The sequence below is a fragment of the Carettochelys insculpta genome, chromosome 4 (genome assembly GCF_033958435.1).
Source record: "Carettochelys insculpta isolate YL-2023 chromosome 4, ASM3395843v1, whole genome shotgun sequence".
In the NCBI taxonomy this organism is placed as follows: Eukaryota; Metazoa; Chordata; order Testudines; family Carettochelyidae; genus Carettochelys; species Carettochelys insculpta.
In genome coordinates this window covers 29,495,619-29,517,929 of record NC_134140.1, presented here as the reverse complement: position 1 = coordinate 29,517,929, position 22,311 = coordinate 29,495,619, and the positions used below count along the sequence as shown (strand labels likewise).

General features: G+C 43.9%; 1 protein-coding gene across 5 annotated transcripts in view; it reads right to left on the bottom strand.

Moving 5' to 3' along the window:
- The window catches only part of CC2D2A (coiled-coil and C2 domain containing 2A), a 140,060-nt gene that overhangs the window by 12,099 nt on the left and 105,650 nt on the right, over nt 1-22,311 (bottom strand). For all 5 annotated transcript variants that reach the window (XM_074992513.1, XM_074992510.1, XM_074992511.1 and 2 more), the window contains 3 exons: nt 16,452-16,628; nt 4,003-4,206; nt 863-952 (listed from right to left, as the gene is read on the bottom strand). In XM_074992513.1, coding sequence (XP_074848614.1) covers nt 863-952; nt 4,003-4,206; nt 16,452-16,628 — 471 coding nt within the window. The remainder of the gene's footprint in view (nt 1-862; nt 953-4,002; nt 4,207-16,451; nt 16,629-22,311) is intronic.

The window sequence follows — 22,311 nt, the reverse complement described above, 5'->3', positions numbered from 1 at the left end:
AGAAGCCCCAAGCCATGGGAACCCCAGCTGGGGAAACATTCACACAGAGGTGCTGGTATGCAATACCAGCACACACTGCCAGAAAAAAAAGCCCTGAATTTTTGAGAGAGATTGTGAAATCCCTGTCACTGGTACAGGTTTTAAAGGACAATTTAGAAAACAACATCTGTCATGGAGGTCAAGATATATTTGGTCCTGTCTCTGTGCAAAGGGCTGGGCTAGATGACCTCTCAAAGTCTCTTTCAGTTGTATACTTCTATGATATTAATGAATGGGTGTCAGCTAGCTTGTTGAATTGGATACTTTACTATAAAATATTGAGTAGGTAAGAGTGAAATTGTCACACAAAATTAAGAAAAGGTAATATTTGTAAATCAATTTTTTTTCTCTCCCAACACATTAGGAGAAGGTGTTTGAGTCTGAGTGTATAGCGGACATTATAGGTGAGGCCTTCTTCCACATTCAAGAATTCTAATGATCCCGCTGACGTACATGGAGATTGTTAAGAGGAGGATAGGTACACGTCATAGAAATGGTCTAGAAGGCACTTGGTCCTGTCAAGAGTGCACAAGACTTTCATCTTCCCCACCCCTAAATATGATATTTTCTTTCCTTAATCTCAGTGATCACTTTAGTGCCTTCTGAATGGAGAAACAGGAACTACTTATGGTGTTCTTAGGTCCAACAGCTGGCAGTCTACCAAGGTTAGAAACGCTTTGGCTGATAAACACAAATTATTTCAGAAGTTATTTTTTTAAACACTTCTCTTTAGATCCTTGACAAAGAAATATTTCATTATCTGACACCACTGAAAATGCTAATGACTAGAAAGAAGAACAAAAAATTCTAGGCCTGTACTTACATCTGATGTACTCCATAAGTCACAGATTCCAGAAAATGATACACTATCTGGCAAGAAAGGAATCAAAGCAACATATCGAGCCACCAATTCCTGCGAACAAAAATAAAGAGCACAGTCAGATTCTCATTTAATATAAGGGATGATGAAGAAGGTATCATTCTTATTAGTCCTAAGTACATTTGAAACTTCTTGCTGTTCCCACTCACGTCAATGGTAAAATACTCATTGACTTCTATGTAACAGGAGCAGATCCTTTTTGCAACTGTTATAAAGGCCTGAGATGACTTTTTGACTAGGGGTGCATCTACACTAGCCGGCTACTTCGAAGTAGCTGGCATAACGTCGAAATAGTACGTGTCATATCTACACACACCATGTGCTATTTTGACGTTGAAATCGACGTTAGGCGGCGAGACGTCAAAATTGCTATTCCTATCCAAAGATGGGAATCGCGCCCTACTTCGACGTTCAACATCGAAGTAGGGCATGTGTAGACAATCCGTGTCTTGCTACATCGAAATAGCGGGGTCCTCCATGGCGGCCATCAGCTGAAGGGTTGAGAGACACTCTGTCCAACCCCTGCGGGGCTCTATGGTCGCTGTGTGCAGCAGCCGTTAGCCCAGGGCTTCTGGCTGCTGCAGCTGGGGGTCCATGCTGCATGCACAGGGTCTGCAACCGGTTGTCGGCTCTGTGGATCTTGTGCTGTGCAGGCCGAGTGTGTCTGGGAGGGGCCCTTTAAGGGAGCAGCTTGGGGCTTTGCTGGCCCCTTATTTTGACGGGGAGCGCTTGTGTGTGTGTGGATGCTCCGCACTTCCTTCCGGGACGGCTCCTTTCGACATTCTCCATCGCTACTTCGACGTTGAACATCGATGGCACCAGCCCTGGAGGACGTGTAGACAATACGCGTCGAAGTAGCCTATTTCGATGTTCTTATGTTGGAATAGGCTACTTCGACATAGTGTGCTAGTGTAGACGTAGTCTAGGAGTCAGATGAAAATCATAAACCATATGCAAAAGATTTTTGTTTCCTTAAAGTGCAATGTCCATTTAAGTTTACCTAATAATTATTTGGATAACAAGCTAGTGAGCATTTAATAATTAGGTATGCTGACAGCAGTTCTTCTGAGGAATGAGCTACATTTACAGAGATCTAATAGCTGTTTATTATTTTGTAGTTACACCCTCTGTTGTCATTCATATTAATAGTTGCTGTTACACACTCAGTCACACATTCAAGGTTTCTAACACTGTAAACAACAATTTTGAAAAAACTGTTCTCTCAAGTTCCATGTCCACTATAGAATATGGATGTTATTAACACATTGGCTAACGTGTGAAAAGTACATCTTTTGACATAAGTTGCCACAGAGCTTAAATATGAAGCAGTCAGGCATTTGGCTCACTTTTGGCTGGCTCTACACGTGCCCCTTCCTTTCAAAAGGGGCATGTTAATGAGCGGGTTCGAAGATGCTAATGAGGTGCTGCAATGAATATGCAGCACCTCATTAGCATACCAGCAGCTGTGGTGATTTGAAAGGGCAGCTTTTCGAATTGTGTGCCACCCATGGAGAAGGGATGTTCTGAAAGGACCCCCCCCCCTCCCGTTTTTGAAAGCCCTTCTTCCTATCTGGTGATCGGAAGAAGGGCTTTCGAAAACTGGGGGGTCCTTTCAGAAGGTCCCATCTCCACGGGTGGTGCACGATTCGAAAAGCTGCACTTTTGAATTGCTGTGGCCGCCATTATGCTGCATATTCATTGCAGCACCTCATTACCATCTTTCGAACCTGCTCATTAACATGCCCCTTTTGAAAGGAAGGGGCATGTGTAGACACAGGGTTCATGATTAATAAAAATGTAAAGTTCCTGGAAGAGTACTAAATGCCAAGTCTTATTAAAATTCAAAAATAAAATAAAAGCCAAAGTTGTAATTTAATTCAGGCTATATTGGGCCTTGGTATTTAAGACTTTCACCACTATTTTAACTCAAGTTTGTAACTGAAGTATATTTGGCACCACCCCCAATACTAGACTGATTTCAGATTAATTTAAGAGTAAACGGTTACTTTTTCATAGAAATGGAAGGAATCTTGAGAGGTTATCACATCCAGTCCCTTGAACTCATGGTGGGACCAAGGACTATAATATCTGACTTAACAACTCCCCAGGTTTGCTAATGTCTGCCTTCTTGAAATCCATTGTTTATTTTTCTTTTCTCCCTCCTACCATTCCTTAGAATCATGAATTCTATTATTTCAAGATCATTTTCCCCACAAGATGCCTTCCACTTTCAAATTTTCAACCTGTTCCTCCCTAACTGTCAAAATTCTCTGGTTTCGAATAGTGTGGCTAATAATACATGTTTTTTGATTTAATCATTATGATGTCTTATTTATATCTATAGCACAGACTGTCACAGAGTTTTATAGTATATATCAAATACAACTGGACACATTGGATTAAGGAAATCTGGAATATACATATTTTGGAAAGATTAACAACTCAAAAGATCTTTGCTCTTCCCTTAAGCCAAAACAAAGTAATGAGTTCTATAGGACTTCTGACATTGTTAATGTTAAACACATGCTTAAGGACTATGCCAAATCACCACCTTAAACAAATGGCAAATTTATACGTCTATTACCTATTTCCCCCTTGTTACTAATATTGTTCAGTTTTTTCATCTGTCTGCTGACTTACTTTCCTATTCTTTGCAGAATTCTCACTGTTTAACTGTACATCCTCACTAATTCATCTATATTATACATGTAATATTTCTACTACAACTTTCTTACATGTTGTGTTTGTTAAAGATTGTGCTTTATTGGCCTCTTGTGGCTTTTCATACATTTTATTTTGCTTTTTTGCCTTTTAACTGTATTCAGTTTTTACACGCAAATTTACATCTGCCAGATTATGAAATAAGTTTTTATTTTCTCCTTTTTTCTAAGAGCTGCTGTTCAATATCTAATCATTTGTTCACTCTGTGCCATTCATATTCAATATTTCTTTACTTTGTATCCCCACATTTCTTCTCTTGCAGTCTAAGTTTTTGTACAAACATAAAAAACCATACATATACATAAAGTCTCTTAAGTTTATATCTTGAGAACTGAATTGCTTTTTCTAAATAAAGTACTTACTGCTGCTGCCTTAGAATTATTAGGGTGATCATTAAGAAGCTCCTGTGGTGGATTCAGAGGTTTGATATATCTGGTAATAAAAACTGTTTTCCCATTGATGTCAACCACAGTTGTCAGACATTGACGTCTTGGAAACTTTAGTGCACATTCAGCCTGATACTTCTCTGCTGCATGGAGCAACTTCTCATCTTCTTGGGTATCAAACTTCAAAAGATAATACAACTTGTGTAAAAATACTGTTTGAACCAGGTAGGTTGAACTTTTTTCTATACTACTTTGTAACCTATGCCGCTTATGTACACCTACACACAATGAATGCAAAGATGACATAAAATTCTGATCTTATATCATTTGAAAATCTTACCTCACACACTCTTTATATAGGTGTAAATTTAGTTGTAAGGTAGAGGAGAACCAGGCTTTTTGGGTTTACTTACAAATGCACTCACATACACATATATGTGGTACATACTAAGCATGGTTGTACCATCTTTATTGAGGAACTGAAAGTTAGTGAAAGTTTTGCTGTAGAAAGGATTGTTGGAATGGATACTTATCACCTAAGCATTCAAATGTGAGTACCTATGATCAGACACTTCAAATAACTAAATCTTATTTATGTTCACAAAGCAATAACTGCATTAGAACAAAAATAGGGGAAATTCTCAAAATGTCATATTTAAGATGTGCAACTCTCACTGACGCTACATGGGAGTCATATAGCTAAACCACTGTGCAGTGCTGATAACGGATACACAAATGGTCTAAGGCATATTTATAAAAACAATTTATCCTTATAATTTAGGCTTGTCTGGCAATGAAAGATCATAGGCGGCATTTTCAAAAGCCCAAACTGAAAGTTAATGGAACATGTGCTCCTAAATCCTTTTGGTAGTTTTGAAAAAATTCTACTCTTCATCTGCAACTGAAAATTATTGATTTTGTAGGGTTTTTGTAGGTACATAGAGTTTTTGGATATTTCCTGACTTTTTAAAACTAAAGCCATTTTACCCCACTCTGGCAGTGTAAAAGGGCCTTAAAGTGTGTATAAATATTTTACATTTTTAAGGCACCTGAATGTTCCTGAGAAATCAGACCATTAACTGAAAATAATATACAGTTTAAAAACATCCCCTTTGCTGTGTTATCCTGTTTCTGAACTCGCCTGAATTGGAATTGCCATGCACTGCTCAGTAACGAGCCATCCAAGCCAAGAAAGAAATCATCTTATATAATGATCCTTCTCAACCAGAAATGATGACGACAGTATGGAATTTGTGTAGTTATCTTTATAGTTTCAATTTAAAATGATAAAATACGCATTTCTTACAAAATATTATTACTTAAATGATATAATCAAATTATAAAACAACTTGCATGCTTTGTACAGTACATATATGGTTAAACACTGAGGAAGAACTAGTGCCATTAAAGGTAGTGGAAAAAGTTGCAGAGCAAAACCAAAATAAGTCCCAAATAGTAAACAACGTTATTTGATAACTAATTTTAAAAATTACATATATTGTACCTTCTTAAGCATTTCATTCATCTATAGAGAGATTTAGGAAGGCCAAAAAGAAAGAAAAAGATAATAAATAAAGTGGGAAAATGTATTTAAAAAATCAAATTGAGACTCAAAGCAATCTAATAGACATTTCAAGCAATTTAGCTATAGCAGGTAAGCTTAGAAGCATTAACAAAGGAGTGGAAATATTCAAGTACTTTTTCATTTTACATTGAAAAATGTCTACATTTAAAAAGTATGAAATAAACAAATGAGATGGAGATTTTTTACATCCAAATTTGTGTATTCCCAGAGCAGCTTTTATATAGCCACTGCTGAAAAAGGTAGGAAAGGAAATATGCATAGCGCTTCAGCTTAGAACTGAGGAGATTAAGGCAGCAATATGATAGATGCCTATAAAATCATGATCAGTATGAAGAAAGCAAATAAAGAAATTATTTACTTGTTCTCATAACACAAAAGAAATTAATAGGTAGCAAGCTGAAAACAAATAAAAGGAACTTTTCCTTCACATGGCACACAGTCAACCTGTGGAACTCCTTGCCAGAGGATGTTGTGAAGACCAGGACTTTCATTGGGGTTCATAAAAAGAACTAGATTAATTCATGGAGGTTAGGTTAATCAATAGTTATTAGCAAGGATGGTTAGAAATGGTGTCCCTAATCTCTGTTTGTCAGAGGCTTGAAATGGATAACAGGAGAGGAACCATTCAGTGTTTACCTGTTCTGTTCACTCCCTTTGGAGCATCTGGCATTGGCCACTGAAGGAAGACAGGACACTGGTCAAGATGGACCTTTGATCTGATGCAGAATCTAGCTGTTCTTATGTTCACTTTTGTAGAAGCAGATTATTTTCTTATACACTGTATTAGGTTTAATTTCCATAAAGCAATTTAGTATTTATGAGAAAAGTGTTGGCAACTAAGTCCTGAAGACTGACATCCCCCAAGTGATCCGCAAAAAAAAAAAAAAAAAAAAAATGGGAACAGCACAGGTTTCACAGCAAGTTTTCCCACACTGGCCCATGAATGAGTCTCATCTATGACCTGGAGGACCTTCTAAAGACTATTTTAGACTGGACCCTTCAATCTTTGCTCTTTCTGCTAAGATTTACAACTATGTTGTTGAAATGTGATGTTCACAAAGAACAGGACTCCATGTAATTAATACAGATCACCAAACAATTATTGGTATTTTTTTCCCCACCAGTGCTGAACTGAGCTGGACTTGTTATAATAGTTTCTAGAAGAGGACCCTATATCCACCAAAATCAATGAGCACTGTGGTCAGGTCCTGTACCACTTTTGCAATACTTTGAGCTATCTAGCCCTCCTAGATGCATATTCTGTGCATTAAACATTTGAAATGTAGAAATTACCCTACATTTTTGGAAGTCACTTTCAATATAAAATTCAATTGTAATTCTTTGATTTGGTTGAGAACACTAGAAGACCAAACTCATGAAAATTTATGAACCTGGCATATTGTTATACATAAAATTTAATATCAAAGGCTGTTTCTACACAGGCCACTTTCTTCAAAAATGGCATGATAATACATGGCCTGAAATATGCTAATGAGGCATGGATGCAAATTCCCTGTGCCTCATTAGCATACAGTCACATGATTTGGAGTCTGGAAGACCATTCTTCCGGACTCCAAAATGATGTTTAGAAGCACGGTCCCCGTGGGGTGTGTGTGTGTGTTCTGGAAGGAAGTCCTTCTGGAGGCCCCTTCTTCCCAAAAATTTTCAGGAAGAAGGGGCCTCCAGAAGAAGGACTTCCTTCCGGAAGACCCCCCGGGGCCGCGCTTCTACACGGCGTTTTGCAGTCTGGAAGAATAGTCTTCCGGACTCCAAATCACATGACTGTATGCTAATGAGGTGTGGGGAATTTGCATCCATGCCTCATTAGCATATTTTGGGCCATGTATTACCATGACACTTTCAAAGAAAGTGGCCTACGTAGAAATGGCCAAAATGTGCACTGCATGCTATAGCATAATCTAATCTTTAATTTGTTCCTTTCCTCCTGAGCCTCTTCCAACACTGTAGATTATTTTATTGTTTTCCATTTACTATCCCTCTCTTTTAAAATTGGATTATATGAAGCCACACAATTGTTTGTTACAGAATAGTCTATTTTGACTCAGTCTATGTTAAATAACAATGGAAATATAAAAGCCTTTGTTCACTACCTACTAATTAGAATATTTTAATGGTCTTAGATATTTAAATAGACTCAAAGGCAGATGCAGCTGGTTAACGTCTGGCCCTGCTGAAGTCAATGGTAAAACTCCTACTGACTTCAGTAAGGCCAGAACTTTACCTCATATACACAAGAAAAATCCTGGTGCAAGAAATTACTAAATCCCATTTGTCACAAATGTCCTCTGTTCTTCTGTTCTACTCAAGTCCTCAAATATTAGCAAATAGAAAATCTACACTGATAGTTTCCTTACCTCTGTAACACTTCTCTCTTCTAGTATTAGTTATAATACACTTTAGTGGTACTAAGAAATTATGCTACAATTCAGTTCTGACAACTACCAGTCTCTGACACTGACAAAAGGATTCTCACATTCTATCTTTGTCTATCTATTCGTTTCGCCTGACAAGGTCTTTGCTGCATCTTCACAGTGGATGATATTTCATTTCTTTTCTTGCTCTGACATCTGGAATTTTGACAAAGGCCAACTAGCTAAAACTATCTCTGGAATCAAAGAAAACAAATTAAGTCAGTGAGACCTAAAGGACTTATCAAATATGTAAACTTTTCTATTACATAAAATATGCAGTTTGGTCTGTTACAATGTTCTAAATATCGGGCCAACATTTCAGAATTTCATACATTACTATTACACTAATATGTAAAATTTTGGTAATTGGGCATGTAAATTAATATGCACACACATTTATAAAAATTGTCCATAATTTCTTTTAATAACAGAAATATCAACATTCATAATTATATAGTTTGTGATATTTAACAATGAACTCTGAATTTCATTTAGGAATATATTCAAGAAATATTTGTAGATAGAAATGCATTTGAATTGTAACAATTTTTCATTCTAAAAAAATTGGTGACAGGTCTTTTATATGTAAAATAAAAGGTCCATTTCCTTTTTTAAAGCTTACCACATTTCTCTCTGAATTTAATTATTGTACACAGAAGAGAACTGGGGAAGTGACCTGGTATATTAAGGCTCTTGTATAAATTTTTACAACTTTGGATAGTGTTCATCTGCCATCTTAGTAGGCTAATTAACCTTAAACTTACTCATGAAAGAACAAATTTACAAATCATGGTTTTCTCCTTTGTCTTCCATCATGCTATATTTCAACAATCCTTATAGCACACTGGACCAGTACTGGACTATGACCAGTACTGAACAAACAATGGCTACATCTACACTAAAGATTTATGACGACAAAACTGGGATTTTGTTGACAAAACTCACAGAGCATCTACACACAAAATATATTTTATTGGCAGTCTGTCAGCAAAACCCAGCACTTCTGACAGTGTTATGCCTTTCTATGATGAGGAAAGAGAAGTTACTCACCTGTAGTAATGATGGTTCTTCGAGATGTGTCCCCGTGGGTGCTCCACAATAGGTGTCGGGCTCGCCCGGCGCCACAGAGCGGAAATCTTCCAGCAGTTTCTCCTGGATTGCGCATGCGCCGGCGCGCGCCGCCCCCCTGCGTGCCCCCGGCCGCGTGCACGATCTGGTCCCCGCCAGTTCCTTGACCAACCGCCTCGGATGCTCCTGAAAAACACTAGACAGAGATCCGAAGCGGGGAGGATGGGCGGGTGGTAGAGCACCCATGGGGACACATCTTGAAGAACCATCGTTACTACAGGTGAGTAACTTCTCTTTCTTCTTCGAGTGGTCCCCGTGGGTGCTTCACAAAAGGTGACTACCCAGCAGTAACCCAAGTAAGGAGGTGGGTAATCGGTTTATGTGCAGCTTGCCCCCGAGAGGACTGCTGTCAACAGACGGGTATCCTCTTAGACTACCCGAGGCAGGGCATAATGCTTGGCGAAGGTGTCATAGGATGACCAGGTCGCCACTCTACAGATGTCTGTTAATGCAATGCCCTTGAAGAAGGCTGTTGACGCCGCCACCGCCCTGGTGGAGTGAGCCCTGGGCGGGGCCAGCAAAGGAGTCTTTCGAAGTTCGAAGCACATTTTTATACAGGACACTATGTGCTTTGAGATTCTCCGGGAAGAGAGACCTCCTCCTTTTGACCCGGGAGCAAGAGAGACTAGAAGCCTGTCCGTTTTCCAGAAGGACTTAGTTCTGTCTGTGTAGAAGGCCAACGCCCTCCTCACATCTAGGAGATGCAGGCATGCCTCCTTGCCGGAGCTGTGAGGCTTCGGGTAAAACGAGGGTAAAACTATTGGCTCGTTAAGATTGGACTCCAAAGAGACTTTTGGAACAAAGGCTGGCACAGCCTTAAGGTTACCTCCTCCTTTGAGGATACTGTGCAGTGCGGCGTTGCCATCACTGCCGTGAGCTCACTCACCCTGCAGGCTGACGTAGTTGCAAGGAGGAAGGTTGTTTTTATCATAAGGAGACGTATGGGAACTGTGGCTAATGGTTCAAAAGGTGGACCCGATAGCGTGCTGAGCACCAAGTCCAAATTCCACGATAGTGGAAGCGGTCTCCAAGGGGGGGTACAGGTTTACCAGCCCCTTCAAGAACCTGGTAACGATAGGATGGGTGAATACCGTGGGCCCTTCCTCTGTATGCCGAAAGGCTGATATAGCGGCGAGGTGGACCTTTAGCGAGGATAGAGAAAGCCCACCTCTCTTGAGGTCCAATAAGTATTCTAGTATTACAGGTATAGGAACGCCAAGGGGAGCTAACTGCTTGGCGGAACACCAGGCTGTGAACGGAGTCCATTTCTGCTTGCAAGTCCTCCTGGTGGAGGTCCTTCGGCTACATTCCAGGACTTGCTGTGCTCCCTCCGTGCATGCGCTCTTTAAGGAGCTGAGCCCTGGATTAGCCATGCTTGTAGGTGCAGACCCTGAGGGTGTGGGTGCACTATGGACCCTTGAGCCCGCATGAGTAAGTCCGGCGCCACCGGTAGAGGGAGCAGTGGGCGGTCCGACATGTGCAGAAGCAAGGGAAACCATTGCTGCTGATCCCAAGCGGGACTATGAGTATCATGCGAGCTCTCTCCCTTCTGGCTTTGTGCAAGACCTTGCGGATAAGCGCTGCAGGGGAAATGCGTAAAGTAGGGAGCCCTTCCATGAAAACATGAATGCGTCCCCCAGGGACTCCCGCCCCACTCCTGCCCTGGAGCAGTACTGGGGACACTTTTTTTTTTTTGTTGCACTGGGTGGCAAACAGATCAATCTGGGGAAAACCCCCATGTACGAAAAATGCGCTGTAGCAGATCGGAGCGGATCTGCCATTCGTGCGTGACTGCAAAGCGCCTGCTCAGCTGATCTGCATTCACGTTGTGAGTGCCCGGCAAGTACGAGGCTTTCAACGTTGTTGGCGATGCACCGATTCCACGATCGGAGTGCTTCTGCAGATAGGGCACGGGACCATGCTCCCCCTTGTTGATTGATGTAGAAACATAGTGGAGGTATTGTCGGTATTGAATCCCGACTACTTTGCCATGTAGGTAATCTCGAAAATGTTTGCAGGCGTTGAACACTGCTCTGAGCTCCAGTATGGATATGTGCAGTGTCTGTTCCGCAGGGGACCACAGCCCTTACGTTACCTTGTCGCCGATGTGCGCTCCCCATCCCATGTGGGAGGCGTCGGTAGTAAGAAAAATAGAAATTTGTGGTTGGTGAAAAGGCACCCCCACCAGCAGATTCTCAGGGTTTTCCCACCACGCCAGGGATCTGCGCACCTCTGTTGTGGGCAACACCCCCCTGTGGACAGTGTTGGATGCCAGTTTGTAAACGCTCGCCAGCCAATGCTACAGGCTTGACATGTGTGACCTGGCATTCTGTACCACAAACGTCGCTGCCGCCATGTGGCAGCTGTAGGCACATTAAAGACCAGCACCGTGGGGCTCTATGTAATGACTTGTACCAGCAAACTGATTGTGCGGAAGCGGGCGTCGGGTAGGTACACCCTTGCTGTGATAGAGTTTATGCGTGCCCCTATGAACTCTATATGTTGTGCGGGTTCCGACTTTGACTTTGCGAGGTTGATGACTAGGCCCCGCGAAGAAACGAGTCCGCTGTGACGCGTATCATGCGTGAGACCTCTGCCTTCGAGGTCCCTTTTAGCAGGCAGTCACTCAGATATGGGAAAAATAAACACCCCGTCTGTGCAGGTAGGCAGACACCACTGCCAGGGTTTTGGTAAAGACTCTGGGGGCCGAGGAGAGGCCAAACGGAAGAACCCTGTGCTGGAAGCGCTCCTGGCCGACCGTGAAGCGGAAGAAGCATCTGTGTGCTGGGTGGATTGTTATATGAAAGTAAGCATCTCGTAAGTTGAGTGCTGCAACCCAGTCTCCATCGTCCAGTGCCGTGAGTATCAAGGCAACTGTGATCATCTGAGACCGTTGCTTGCACAAGTAACGGTTGAGGCCCCGAGATCCAAGATGGGCCTCCAGTGTCCTGTTTTCTTCCCTGGTAGGAAGTAGCGTGAATAAAAACCTTCCCCTGGAATTATTCCGGCACTCTTTCCACCGCCCTTATGAACATAAGGTGAGTCACCTTCTGCTTGAGCCTCGCCTCATGGCAGCGTCCCTGAGGTGAGGCCTGGTGGGAGGCTTCGTCGGTGGAAGCGACTGGGAGGGGATCGCGTAACCCGTGGCTATGATCTCCAGCACCCATATGTCTGTGGTGATCTTTTGCCATTGGGAGTGGAACGGTCTGAGGCAATGATGGAACATGAGATGAGAGTGGCATTGAGCGAGGGTATTGATAGTGCAGCCCCCGACATACCCATCAAACTTGTTGCCTTTTGGGCCTGACCCGAGGGCGTACGGCTTTGTTGAGCACGTCGCCTAGGAGTTCTGTACTGTTGCCGCTATTGATAGCGCCCTTGGCCGTAGCCCCGTTGATATTGAGCACGCTGTGGTTGTAAGCATAGCGTCCTTGCTGAGGATAAAATTTTTCCCTCCTGTATGGGGGAGTATAAATGCCCGAGGTTCTAAGTGTAGCTCTTGAGTCCTTACTGGAGTGAGGGACCGAGTCGGTTGAGTCTGCAAACAGCTTTTGTGTATCAAAGGGAAGGTCCACGATCTTCGCCTGTAGGTCCCTCGAGATACCCGACGTCTGGGGCCAGGATTCTCTTCGCATGACCACTGCTGTAGCCGTTGAACGTGCCGCCATGTCCGCCACGTCCAGGGCAATCTGGACTCCCGTCCGCGATGCTGCGTAGCCCTCTTGAACAATTGCCTTTAACACTGGCTTTTTGTCTTCCGGAAGTGGATCCATGAGGGGAGTAAGCCTGGAGTAATTATCAAAATTATGGTTTGCTAGGTGTGCCCATAATTTGCCATTCTCAATAGCAGGATAGGAGAGGAATATACCTTCCTGCCAAACAGCTCTAGCTTCTTAGCATCTTTGTCCAATCCCCCGATTTGTACTGAGAAGCCTTTGACCTCTGCTGGGATGACCCAACCACCAAAGAATTTGGTTGTGGGTGACTGAAGAGGAACTCCATGCCCTTTGCTGGGACGAAATATTTCTTATCCGCTCTCTTGTTCATAGGCGGAACGGAGGCCGGAGTCTGCCATATGGTAGTGGCTGACTCCAGAATGGCTCCGTCCAGCGGAATAGCCATTTTGGATGAAGCCGGGGGTCTCAAATTTTTCAGGAGTTTGCGATGTTTCTCCTGCACCTCTGCCGTTTGAATGTCTTGCATGAAAGCCACCCTTTTAAACAGCTCCTGAAACTGTTTAAGGTCATCCGGGGGAGCGACATCCCCGTGGGCCATGGCCTCATCTGGGGAGGATGAGGAGGAACCACTAAGATAAACCTCCCTCGAACCCTCGGGTTCCTGCGGTCGATGATACACTTGCTCACTGGAGGATTGTGAAGGAAAGTGTCGGGGTTCTAAAATTAACTCCCCTTGAGACAGCTGTGTTTCTGTCCCCGACTGGGAGTGCCCATGGGGGTATTGAATGGTCGGGGGGGGAACTGCCCCTGGGTGTAGGCCTGTGGTTTGTCTGTGTCCAGCATGATAAGGACGACCATGGCAGCATGGGTGAAGGTGGCCCAAGCCATGGTGACATTGGTTGGAGGAACGGAGAAGGAGGTTTTTCTTTCTTTTTTTTTTTTTGCTGATATTCTCTTTGTCTTTGCTTTCTCTCTGTCTTTTTTGTGTGTGTGTGTGTGTGTGTGTGTGTGTGTGTGTGTGTGTGTGTGTGTGTGTGTGTGTGTGTGTGTGTGTGTGTGTGTGTGTGTGTGTGTGTGTGTGTGTGTGTATAATAACCGAAAACAACAAATTACATGTGGGAAAAAAAACCCACTAAGTAATCTGACTCTGGCCTTAGCCTGAGTGGATTCCGTCTGCAGCCGATGGTGGTTGAGAAGGAACTGGCGGGGACCGGATCATGCACGCGGCCGGGGGTGCGCAGGGGGGCGGCGCGCGCCGGCGCATGCGCGATCCAGGAGAAACTGCTGGAAGATTTCCGATCTGCGGCGCTGGGCGAGCCCGACACCTATTGTGGAGCACCCACGGGGACCACTCGAAGAAGAACAAACACCTTTGTCAACAGTTTCTGTGAACAAAAATGCCGTGTAGATGCTCTAGGGGCTCTCTATCAACAGACAGGGCTTCCGGTTCACCAGGCAGACCTGTTTGCTGAGCTTTCAGTTGACCATTCTCTCGAGAGCACGGCCAAGCAGTCTGTCAACAGAGCGGACTGCTCTTTCAATCCACTTTGGAGTGTGGATGGGATCTGTCAACAGAAGTTTTAATAGAAGATCTCTTCCAAGGATACCTTATGTTGACAGATCACCGTAGTGTAGATATAACCAGAACAAAATTATAAGTTACAAGACTATAATTACATCACAGGGAGAGCAAAGACGCTTTAGTTATTTATGCAATTATTGATGACCTAAAAAGATTAATTATATTTCCTGAGTTCAAATTTTACTGATTTCTAATTTTGCATAATAGAGAGATATGATTTTCTCTCTCCAACTCCTCTTTGTTTTCAAATAAATGGCTACTTGGGCAGTTAAGTCCAACGCAAAATATAAGCAGCAGCTGTTTGTGCAGAAGCAACATGGGTAAGTCCCAACTGACTGTATTCCAGACTATGGCTACATAGGAAAAGCTGTGCACAAAATAGTATACCAAAACTCGGTCCAATCCAGCTAATGTGCTTATAAGTACATTAAGTATGTAGTCACTCTGACGCTTGTCTATGCTTTCCTGACTGCTATTTTTATCCACACAAGCTGGATTTAAGTAACCTGAATATGTCTGGAGATGCTTTTGCTACGTAGACATACCCTCAGAATTTATTGCATAAGGGCAAAAGAGGTGACAAGAGATTTTATGGGAGGGGTTCCTCTTTTGAACACAAACTCTTTGTTGTAGCACAATCATGTCCTTTTAGTTTGGTGAACTCCTACTTTATAGCTCTTACTTAGAAATATTATCTTCAAGAGATTTACAGGATAAGAAATTACTTTAAGTACTGCATGCAAATAGCACAATATAACTAGTGAACAGTGAAAAATGCAAAACAAAAATTCCAACAATATTCATTCCAGGTTTTGAATTAATTGAATTAATTAATTTTGCATTCCTTTTGTACTCATTTTCCACAAATGCTTGTATGATCAAATTTTACTTTCAAGAATCCTTGTAGGAAACAAATGTTAAGCATGTTCAAATACTTATGGAACATTCAAATTCAACTTATTTTTAATGAGCATTCTAGTCAGAAACCTAGTAAGCATCATGCTTATCCAGATGAGGAAAACATACAAAAGCATCTGAATTATATGGTCAATCTTAAGAAAGCAAAGCAGCTCAAACTGTGATTAAGAAGCCAGATATTTTTTGCAACTGTAATAATGTAATTTAGTTATGAATAACAAATACATTTGTTAAACAGATGCTTGCAGTCTGTGAAGAGAAAAGAGCTTACATTTATTAAACAAATTATACATCTCACATTAGTTGCTCAGATCTGCTGAATAATACATCACCAAAATTTGTCTGTTTAAATATCCATTTAAAAACCATATTCTGTAAAATACAAATCAAACAGCAAAGATTTCATTCCAATTTAAAAACAAAATTATTTTAGCATTACTATTAAAATATAAAACTCACATGCAAGTGCTCAGAAACACTGTTTGGTGCTAGTCAATTAAAAAAATTACCAAATCAAGTTTAATTCTAGTTAAGGAAATTTAGCTGGACAGTAAGGCCGTTTCTACACAGGCCACTTAACAGGTAGTGAAAGATGCTAATGAGGCACGCATGAAAATTCCGCGTGCCTCATTAGTATAACGTCATGTGATTTGGAGTCTGGAAGATGTTCTTCCGGACTCCAAAATGCCATTTAGAAGCGCGGCCCTGAGGGGGCTTCTGGAAAGAAGTCTTCCTTCCGGAAGCCCCTTCTTCCCAAAAATTTTCGAGAAGAAGGGGCCTCTGGAAGAAGGACTTCCTTCCGGAAGTCCCCCCGGTGGCTACATTTCTACACAGTGTTTTGGAGTCCAGAAGAATGTCTTCCGGACTCCAAATCACGTGACGTTATGCTAATGAGGCACAGGGAATTTGCATCCGCACCTCATTAGCATCTTTCGCTCCCTGTATTAGCATGCCACTTCCAAAGGAAGTGGCCTGTGTAGAAACGGCTTATAAGTGAAAAAGTCAGGATTCATACCTATAGTATACACCATATTAACATTATTTGTTTACACTCACATCAAGAATCGTGCCACCAAAAGCAAAATTTCAAAGGTGTTAGTTACCTTTTCTCGAACTGGATCTCCAGGAATCAGTTGTGGTTCAATAGTAATAAACAGTGTTATATAGGAACCCTCACTCAGAATTCGGACAGAATCATAACCTCTCTCATTTCCTAGGTTCTTTTCTTTACTGTAGCCAAGAAGTACTGGAGGAATATCTACCTTAAAGGTACCATCAATCTATGAAACAGAGAAATATTAATCCATTGACATCAATCATTCACGACTAAAAATAATAATTTGCAAAATAAAAAACCCACAATGCTTCCTCAAGTTTTAGTAGTCGGGAAGGTCATGTCATCCATGCCAACACTGCTCCTGGCTCCTCCACCTGCATCCAGAGAGAGAACCCTACTTTGGATCCAAGATCCTGGTGTGGAGTGGTAGAAACTCTGCATTTCTCGGTTACAGAAAATAGAGACATGGAAACCACCCAGGGTGAAAGTTGCCTACTGGCAGAATCTCTCAGGAGCAGGGAAAGCTACAGGAGGAGGCTGTACCACGCACAGGGAAGATTTAGTTTAAAAAAATGTTTATAAGCACCGTTACGTTTGCAGGGGGGAAAATCTAGCTGGAAAGAACTGAGCTAGCATTTCCAGGAGAAGAATACACTGCTCCTTCAGAGGGAGGAAACTGGCTGCTTCTAATCCACAGTGGAGAGAGATACCAGTTTGTTGCCCTGGCAATAAGGCATGAGAAATCTTTCCCAAAAGGTGGAAGAAGAGAAGTCAGGAACCCCTAAGGCTGGAAGAATCACAGCCACCAATCTCAAGTAGAAGAATGGGGTGATGGTTGGTGATTCTCTTCTAACGGGTACGAAGGTACCCATCCTCCAGGTCTGACGTGGTATTCTGGGCAATGTGAAGCCTAACAGAAGCCAGTTATCCAAGACACTATAGAAGGACTGATGAGGATCATTTGCCCTCTACTCTGCGCTACTCCTCCATGTGGGCAACAGTGATGCTGCAAGGCATGATCTTGAACAGATGAAAAGTAGCTACAGGACTCTGGAAAAGTGAAGGAGTTTGGGACTCAGGTGGTAAAGAATAGGGCGCTGGCTGACAGATACATCCTGGAGGTAAATACATGGCTGAGTTAATTTTGTCACCATAAGGACATCAGCATGGGATCTTGATCCAAAAAGGACTGCTGAGTAGAGAAGGGCCCTGCCTATCACTGAAGGGGAAGCGTGTTGCACAGACTGTCTAACCTGTTGAAAGTCTTTGGGTAAGGATAAAAGGGGTGATGTATTTTGGGGGAGGACTTCTCTTTTCAACACAGACTCTTTTTGTTATTGTACAATCACGTCCTTCACTTTGATAAAGGAGATACAGTATGAAACCAGACCACAGACCACTTAACCAGAAAGAAGAAATGGATGAGGCTTCTTTAAACAACTAATAAAAACATTAAAAAAACCCAAAAACCAAACAAGATAGAGAAGTTACTCACCTGTGTAGTAACGATGGTTCTTCGAGATGTGTCCCCGTGGGTGCTCCACAGTAGGTGCTGGGCTCGCCCTGGCACCGCAGCTCAGAAATTCTTCAGCAGTCTCCGTTGGGTCGCACATGCACCAATGCGTGTCGGCTCTTCGCATGCTTATGTTCACATGCGCGATCCAGTCCCCGCCAGTTCCTGATCAACCGCTCCGGATGTCTCTGAAAAACACAAACAGAGCTCCGAAGTGGGGAGGAATGGGTGGGCAGTGGAGCACCCACGGGGACACATCTCGAAGAACCATCGTTACTACACAGGTGAGTAACTTCTCTTTCTTCTTCGAGTGGTCCCCGTGGGTGCTCCACAGTAGGTGACTACCCAGCAGTAACACCCCCCCCCCGAAATAGGAGGTGGGTACCCAATTTATGTGCAGCTTGCCCTTGAAAGGACTGCTGTCGACAGGCGTGTATCCTCATCAAGCATCCTGTGCATGGCATAGTGCTTGGCGAAGGTGTCATAGGAAGACCACGTCACCGCTCTGCAGATATCTCTCAGCGCGATTCCCTTGAAGAACGCCGTCGACACCGCCATCGCCCTAGTGGAGTGGGCCCTGGGCGGAACTGGCAGAGGAGTCTTGCAAAGCTCGTAACACAGTCTTATGCATGACACGATGTGATTTGAAATCCTCTGCAAAGATAGTGCTTCCCCTTTTGACCTGGATGCAATGGACACCAGGAGTCTGTCCATTATCCGGAAAGGCTTAGTTCTATCGATGTAGAAGGCCAGTGCCCTTCTTACGTCCAGTAAGTGCAACCGTGCCTCTTTGCTCGAGTTGTGAGGCTTAGGATAGAACGAGGGCAATACTATTGGTTCGTTGATATGAAAATCTGAAGAGACCTTTGGAACGAAGGCTGGGTGCAAACATAAGACCACCGCCTCCTTTGAGAATATCGTGCAGGGTGGTGTGGACATTATGGCTGCGAGCTCGCTCACCCTGCGAGCTGACATGATTGCCAGGCGGAAGGTCGTTTTAATGGTAAGTAGTCGAAGGGGAACCGTAGCCAATGGTTCAAAGGGCGGTCCCGAGAGCATGTGTAGAACTAAGTCTAAACTCCATGATGGCGGTATTGGTTTCCGAGGGGGGTACAGATTTACCAACCCCTTTAGGGAGCATGAGACAACAGGATGGGCAAATATGGTTGATCCATCCTCTTCATGCCGAAAAGCTGATATAGCCGCCACATGAACCTTTATAGAGGATAGAGTCCCTTTTGTTTGAGTTGTAGCAGGTAGTCCAGAATCATAGGTATAGTGGCGTCCCGGGGTGTCAGTTGCCTGGAAGAGCACCAATCGGAAAAACGCGACCATTTGTGTTGATAAGTCTTTCTGGTGGAAGTCCTCCGACTACGTTCAAGGACTTGCTGCACTCCCTCTGAGCATGTAGTCTCTAGGGCGCTGAGCCATGGATTAACCATGCTTGTAGCCGGCGTCTTTGCGGGTGCGGGTGCAGTATTGGCCCCCGAGCCTGTGTGAGAATGTCCGGCACTGTTGGTAGGGGAAACGGCCGATGCTGTGCCATGCATAGAAGCAATGGGAACCATTGTTGCCGGTCCCAGGTCAGGACTATGAGTATCATGCGTGCTCTCTCCCTTTTGGCTTTCTCCAAGACCATGTGTATGAGTGTTGTGGGAGGGAACGCATAAAGTAGAGGGCCCTTCCATGGGATCATGAAGGCGTCCCCCAAAGACCCCTGTCCCATGCCCGCACTGGAGCAGTATTGGGGACATTTCTTGTTGTCACAAGTGGTGAACAAGTTGATTTGGGGAAAACCCCATCTGCGGAACACTTGGTGAAGCAGGTCTGAACGGATCTGCCACTTGTGTGTGGGCGCAAAGTGTCTGCTGAGCTGGTCCGCCTTGACGTTGTGGACACCCGGTAATATGAAGGTTTTATGGTTATATTGTTGGCAATGCACCAGTTCCACAGTCGGACCGCCTCCGCACAGAGTGTATGAGACCTGGCCACCCCTGCCGGTTTATATAAAACATGGTGGTGGTGTTGTTGGTATTTACGCCAACTACTTTTCCGTGCAGATAATTCCGAAAATGCCTGCATGCATTCAACACTGCTCTGAGTTCTAATATGTTTATGTGCAGTGTCTTCTCTGCAGGGGACCATAAACCTTGAGTGGTTTTGTTGTCCATGTGTGCCCCCCATCCCGTGTGGGAGGCATCTCTTGTAATGAAAACAGTGATTTGTGGTTGGCGGAAGGGCACCCCTGTTAGTAGATTCTTGGGGTCTGCCCACCATGCTAGTGACCTTCGTGCCTCCGTTGTGAGTGACACCATCTTGTGAACAGTATGGATTGATGGTTTGTATATGGTTGCCAACCAATGCTGCAATCCTCGCATGTGCAGCCTGGCGTTTTGTACCGCAAACGTGGTGGTCGCCATATGCCCCAGTAGTTGTAAGCACATTAGGACTGAGACAGTGGGGCTGTATGTTATTAGTTGTACTAGAGACTCGATGGCGTGAAAACGGGCATTGGGCAAATATACCCTTGACATGACAGAGTCTATCCGAGCCCCTATAAATTCTATATTTTGCGTGGGGTCGGTCTTTGACTGTGAGAAGTTGATGATGAGGCCCAGTGAGGTAAATGTGTTTGTGGTGATGTGTATCCTCCGTAATACCTCTGCCTGGGAAGCTCCCTTTAGCACGCAATCGTCCAGGTATGGGAAGATGAAAATGCCCTGTCTGTGCAGGTATGCTGACACGACCGCTAGGGTCTTGGTGAAGACTCTGGGCGCTGAAGAGAGGCCAAATGGAAGGACTCTGTACTGAAAATTATCTGTGCTGACAATAAACCGGAGAAAGCGCCTGTGCACTGGATGAATTGCGATATGAAAATACGCATCCTGTAAGTTGAGGGCTGCAAACCAATCTCCGTCGTCTAGTGCCGTGATTATTGAAGCCATCGTAGTCATCTTGAAGCGCTGTTTGCGTAGATATTGGTTGAGTGCCCGTAGATCCAAAATGGGCCTTCACCCTCCTGTCTTCTTCTCTGTCAGGAAGTACCTGGAGTAGAAACCTTTGCCTTGAAATTGCTCTGGTACTCTCTCCACCGCCCCTATGAATAGGAGGTGGTCCACCTCCTGCCTTAATTCCGGTAGGCGAGAGGGGTCTCTGAGGAGGGGTGCGGTGGGAGGATTTGGTGGAGGTAATGACTGGAAGGGGATCGTGTATCCCGTGTTTACAATCTCCAATACCCACTTGTCCGAAGTGATGCTTTTCCATTGTGGGTAGAACGGCTTGAGTCGGTGATGGAACATGTACTGAGATTGGCACTGAGATACGGTCTTGGTTTCGCGACCCTCGACATGCCCGTCAAACCTGCTGTCTTATATTTTGCCCTGAGGAGGTGTTGCCTTGTTGAGGTCGACGTCTAGGGGCCTTGTAATGTAGTTGTTGATGACGTCCCTAATCATACCCCCGTTGAAAGTGGGTACGTTGCGGTTGGTAACCATAACGGCGTTGTTGAGGATAAAACTTTTTCCTTCTGTATGGTGGGGTGTATATCCCCAAAGTCCGAAGTGTCGCTCTGGAGTCTTTGCTAGAGTGTAAGACTGAGTCAGTTGATTCGGCAAATAATTTCATTTTGTCAAAGGGAACGTCTGCTATTTTTACTTGTAGCTCCTTGGGAATGCCGGAGGTGTGAAGTCACGACTCCCTGCGCATTACAACCGCAGTGGCTACGGCACGGGCCCCTGTGTCCGCTACATCTAATGCAATCTGGACGCCTGCTCGAGAAGCCGCATAGCCTTCTTGTACAATTGCCTTAAGGATCGGCTTCTTATCCTGCGGGAGGAAGTCCATGAGGGTGGTAAGTTTGGAGTAGTTGTTGAAATTGTGGTTCGACAAATGGGCAGCATAGTTAGCCATGCGAAGCAACAGGGTAGATGATGAGTAGGCCTTTCTACCGAGGAGATCCAGTTTCTTTATATCCTTGTCCAGTCCCCCAGATTTGTACTGGGATGTTTTGGATCTATGTTGAGAGGATTCGACTACTAGCGTATTTGGCTGTGGATGGCTAAACAAGAATTCCATACCTTTAGCAAGGACAAAATACTTTTTGTCTGCCCTTTTGTTGGTAGGAGGAGCGGAGGCCGGAGTTTGCCATATGTTAGTGGCTGCCTCCATAATTGCACCGTCCAATGGTATAGCTATTTTAGAAGACGACGGGGGCCTGAGGTTTTTAAGAAGCTTGTGGTGCTTCTCCTGTACTTCCGCCACCTGAATGTCCTGAGATTGAGCTACCCTTCTGAACAGCTCCTGGAATTGTTTTAGGTCATCTGGCGGGGGGGAAAATGTCCCCAGGAACCACTGCTTCGTCTGGAGAGGATGAGGAGGCATCACTGTGGTACCT